This window comes from Leishmania martiniquensis, chromosome 10 (genome assembly GCF_017916325.1).
Source record: "Leishmania martiniquensis isolate LSCM1 chromosome 10, whole genome shotgun sequence".
Taxonomy (NCBI): Eukaryota; Euglenozoa; class Kinetoplastea; order Trypanosomatida; family Trypanosomatidae; genus Leishmania; species Leishmania martiniquensis.
The window spans coordinates 299943-304374 of record NC_090145.1 but is presented as its reverse complement, the minus strand read 5'-3'; the positions used below and the strand labels follow the sequence as shown (position 1 = coordinate 304374).

At 64.8% G+C, this 4432-nt stretch overlaps 1 protein-coding gene across 1 annotated transcript; it reads right to left on the bottom strand.

The window, feature by feature from the left end:
- Positions 1–1769: 1769 nt before the first annotated feature.
- LSCM1_07044 (uncharacterized protein) lies at positions 1770–3530 on the bottom strand (the record flags this gene model as incomplete). The annotated part of the gene is made up of 1 exon (XM_067324434.1): positions 1770–3530. The coding sequence occupies one exon, from the start codon at positions 3528–3530 to the stop codon at positions 1770–1772; it is 1761 nt and encodes a 586-aa protein (XP_067180638.1).
- Positions 3531–4432: the final 902 nt, after the last annotated feature.

The window sequence follows — 4432 nt, the reverse complement described above, 5'->3', positions numbered from 1 at the left end:
GTCACTCGGTGAGGGGCAGCGACCGCGTGCCAGCCGCAGCTCTCCAGGCCGCACCGCACGCGACAGCGCCTCCGCACCGGCGCCGGGGCCACGGCGGCAGCGGCGTGGCACATTCTCTGCAGCCCACAGAATAGTGAAGAAGAGGTCTCAGCATACATGCATATATAAGCTGTTCGTAAATTGATATATGTATATGTCTGTGTGCGTGTGTGCGTGACTGAGTGCGTGAGTGGGGGCACGCACTGACCACCCATCCACTCCCACTGAGACACACACGCACACAGGCAGACAGTCGCTCGCACGGGAGGAAACGAAAAGGGCGAAGGGAACACAAATGGGCAAAGCGCTAAGCGAAGTCGGTCACAGAGGAGTGCACGGCAGCGAGCTCGACGTCAACACACACACAGACGAAGGGCGACTGCGTAGAAGAGAGACACAGAAGGGGGAGGGGAGGGCCGGATGGCGTAGGCAGCGGAGGCTGCGAGGGAGCGCACGGGCGGCCGAGCGAGGGGAGGGACAGCACCGCCCTCCTCGCCTCCCTCCTCAGCGCACACACGCACACACAGCCCCGGCACCGCCCTTCCACGCATGCCACCCCGTCCCCCCTCCGAGTGAGGATAAGCGCCCAACGTAAGGAAAGCACAAACAGAGATGAGAAGAGAACAGCACACACAACGGGTGAGGGCGACAGCGCACACACACACCCAAAAGAGAGGCAGAAAAGGGGAGAGGCAATGCAGCAAATATGTGTATTCGTATATATATTTATATATGAGTGTATATATGTGTGTATGCCTGCCTGTGCGTGCGTGTGCATGCGTGTGTGGATGCGCGCACTGACCACCCGTCCACTCCCACTGAGACACACACAGACACGCACACAGGCAGACAGAGTCGCTCGCACGAAAGGAAACGAAAAGGGCGAAGGGAACACAAATGGGCAAAGCGAAGAGGAGAGGAGAGCGCACACACACACAAAAGACAAAAGAGCCGATCGCACGCCCCTCCCGACAGCCGTGCAGCCGCCGTCGAGGGCCCCCTCCGCACACACACACACACACACACACGCGGGGGGACCACAGAGGCGCTGCCACAGCATGCCGATGAGAGGGCTCCCCACGCACACGCACACGCACGGCATGGGGAGGGGGACAGAAGTGAAGAGGAGAGAAGAAACACGCACACACATACAGAGAAGATGGTGAGAGCAGTTTTGGAAGCGCGCCGGCCTGACTGCCGTGCCGCCCACGCGCAGGCGAACGTGTGTGCAGAGGGAAGCGGAGAGAGGGAGGGAGACGGCCGCATAGGGCCGCGCACGTTTGCTGCACGCCGTCCGCAGAGGCCGCGAGCACAGGGGCGAGGCGGGGGCGACAGCGACAGCAATCGGGCCTGTGCGGGCAGAGGGGGAGGTGCATTGAGGGCAGCGCCGGACACCCTGCTGATCACGCGTGTCGTGGCGACCGTCATCAGCAGAGGGGCATCCTGCTCACCCGCGTAACGCCCCACATAGCCGGCAGGGGGCGCTAAAGAGAGGAGGACGAGGCGGGCGTCTTCTGCCACAGCCCGCAGCACAGTGGCCGTGCCTGAACGCGTGCTGCACGTCGGTATCGGTAGCCGCAGAGTAAGGGGAGCATCGGTGCATCCACGGACGCGCCTCTAGGCGCTACCGCCTCGAGCCAGCGGGTGGTCTCCACTCGCGACAGGAGTGCGGCAAGCAGCCACCACAACAGCGTCAGCCGTGTCGGGGGCGGTGCAGCCATCCGTCGCGGCTACAGCTGAAGCGCCGCAGTGTCCCCAGCGCCGCTGCCCGTCCCCTCTCCAGCGTCGGAGGCGACGGCGGCGAGGTTGTTCCCCTGGCACACCTCCACGAAAGGCGGGCAGTCCAAGTAGCCTCCCGCCTCAAATTGATCGGTCAACGGGCCAAGAAGGATTCTCTGCCGGTCCCGGCAGGGGACGTTCCGGTCGCTGCCGGCCACCCGTATTTTGTACGTCTTGGTTGGTGGGTCGCACAGCACGCTGGCGCAGAGGCCGCTGAATTTATTCACGGGGATTCGGACGTTCTTCGGTTTGAACGCGCCATCGATGCAGCGTGAGAGCTCCGAGAAGACGTTGAACAGCTTCAAAGGACCGGGCGCCTTTGCTGGGTCCTGCGTGCAAAGGGCATTGCCAAGACCGTTCACAAATGGGCAGAAGTCCATGAAGTTCAGGCGGCCGCCGAGGTTTGGCCGATCGAAGTACTGATACTGCAGCGGTAACGCGCCCGTGTAGGTGATGATCTGGCACTGGCCGAGAGCGAGACGGTCGGTGGGGCACCGCAGCTCCGGCGCACTGTCGTTGCAGAACATCTCCGGCCACTTGGTGATGTTCCTCTCCATGCACTTCTCGGTGAACAAGTCGCAGCCGGCCCCCCTGCCCCACTTCATCTCCTCCCCGAGGCCGAAGTTCGCCCTGTAGTAGCCGAGGTCGTTGAGAGCACCCAGGGTCAGGTTCGTGTAGTACCCGGCAATAGTGATGGGCCCCATGAGCTCGTCCTTCATGCTCCGCATCTTCCAGTGTGAGCCCACCGTGTTCGACGGCCCCAAGTTCTCCAGCTCCACATGCTGCAGATCCCTGCAGCCGTAATGCTCCTGCGCCCTCTGCACCACCGTGGGGCCTTTCAGCACCGGCACTGGGGAGCCTCTGCCACGGCCTCCTGGAACCATCACAATGAGATGTTTTTCCTGGAAAAACAACTTACCGAAGCCGAGCGCGTGTGTCAGCTCGTGTGTCACGACACGTTTCATGTGCCGGCTGCCGGGTGTCGTGATGCGGGCAGGGGCGACGTTCATGACACCGACGGCAGGGCGGCCATCCGGTAAGGTCTGGCACACTGCGGCAAACGCCTCGATGTCGCCTGCCGCTGGGGTAGCGCCGACGTACAGCACGAAGTCGTAGCCCGGTATGCCCTCCGCCTGGTGCTCCGGTGGCACCTTGAAGGTGCTGCACACAGGCCCCACCATTACACCTACCCGCAGTATCTCCCGTACCAGCTGATCCACGTGCAGCCTGTCACTGTGCATCTTCACGGCCGCATCCAGGTAAGCATTGAGGGCATTTCGCTTCTGCTCCGTCAGGATGTCCTCCTCCTTACAGATGGCCACGCCCCCACTGTGGTTGGTGACGACCTGCCCCACCTCCCTGCAGTAATAGAAGGGGTCTGTGAGGCCGTAAGTAGAGACAAAGATGCGTACGGGCCCCCAGCCACGGGCACGCGGGGGGCTCGTCGGCATGCTGTTCGCCGCCGCGAGGCCGGCGGCGCCCGCGTCGTTGCTGGGGGCGAGGGACACGCGAGGCAGGCCCATCGCCGACAAGGCGGCAGGGCCGCTGCCCTGCTGCGCCGCCGACCTCAGCACGAGGTCCTGCACAGCGTCGTGGATGCAGCGGTGCCCAGCGGCCTGCGCGCACACGGCAGCCGCCGACACCGCGATGGCGACGGCGGCTGCCGCGAGGCACACCAGGCGCGCGGCGGCGTGGGCGATGCTGGCCGACATGTGGAAGGCTGCGGGGGTGCGGGGGAGGGCGGGAGGCAGTGGTGTGCGCTGGTGCGTGTGCGATAGCTGTGCGTGTGTGTCTGTGCGAGTGGGGGAGGGAGGGCGCAGGGGCGAGAGAGGGGGAGGTGCCGGTGTACGCATGTGGGGGTCGGTCAGGGGCGGGCGTGCGAAGCATCGGGCAGGGGGGCACACCATGCCGAGGGATGGGGGCGCACGCACACGCGCTGCTGGTGTGCCGCACGTGCCGATGGATGGGGAGCCGTGCCACGAGGCAGCCGCAAAGGCGCCGCGCCGAGGAGCTCGCAAGGCGCAGGGCAACGAGGGGCTCGCGGCCACACTCGAGTGGGCGATGGGCAGCTCTCGGCAAGTGCGCTGTATCGAATCGCTTTCTCGTTTTCGCTGTTCGGCAGGCGCCTCCCCGTCACTGGGCGAGCACACACACCGCCGCCCTCAGCCTGGCGTGGCACAGCAGCACCCACGCGCGCGCGCGTCAAGCACCCGCGGACGGCTGCCGCCCCTACACTAGCACCGCCACGAGGCCAGCAGCACGCCCCACGGCGCTGCCGCGCACGACGCGGAGTGGCCCTTCCAATGCGAGCGCGCGGGGGAGACGGGCCGCGGCCACCATGCCAGGTAGAAGGGACAGTCAAGGCGAGGTGGGGAGGGCGGCTGTCACTCGGTGAGGGGCAGCGACCGCGTGCCAGCCGCAGCTCTCCAGGCCGCACCGCACGCGACAGCGCCTCCGCACCGGCGCCGGGGCCACGGCGGCAGCGGCGTGGCACATTCTCTGCAGCCCACAGAATAGTGAAGAAGAGGTCTCAGCATACATGCATATATAAGCTGTTCGTAAATTGATATATGTATATGTCTGTGTGCGTGTGTGTGTGACTCAGTGCGTGAGT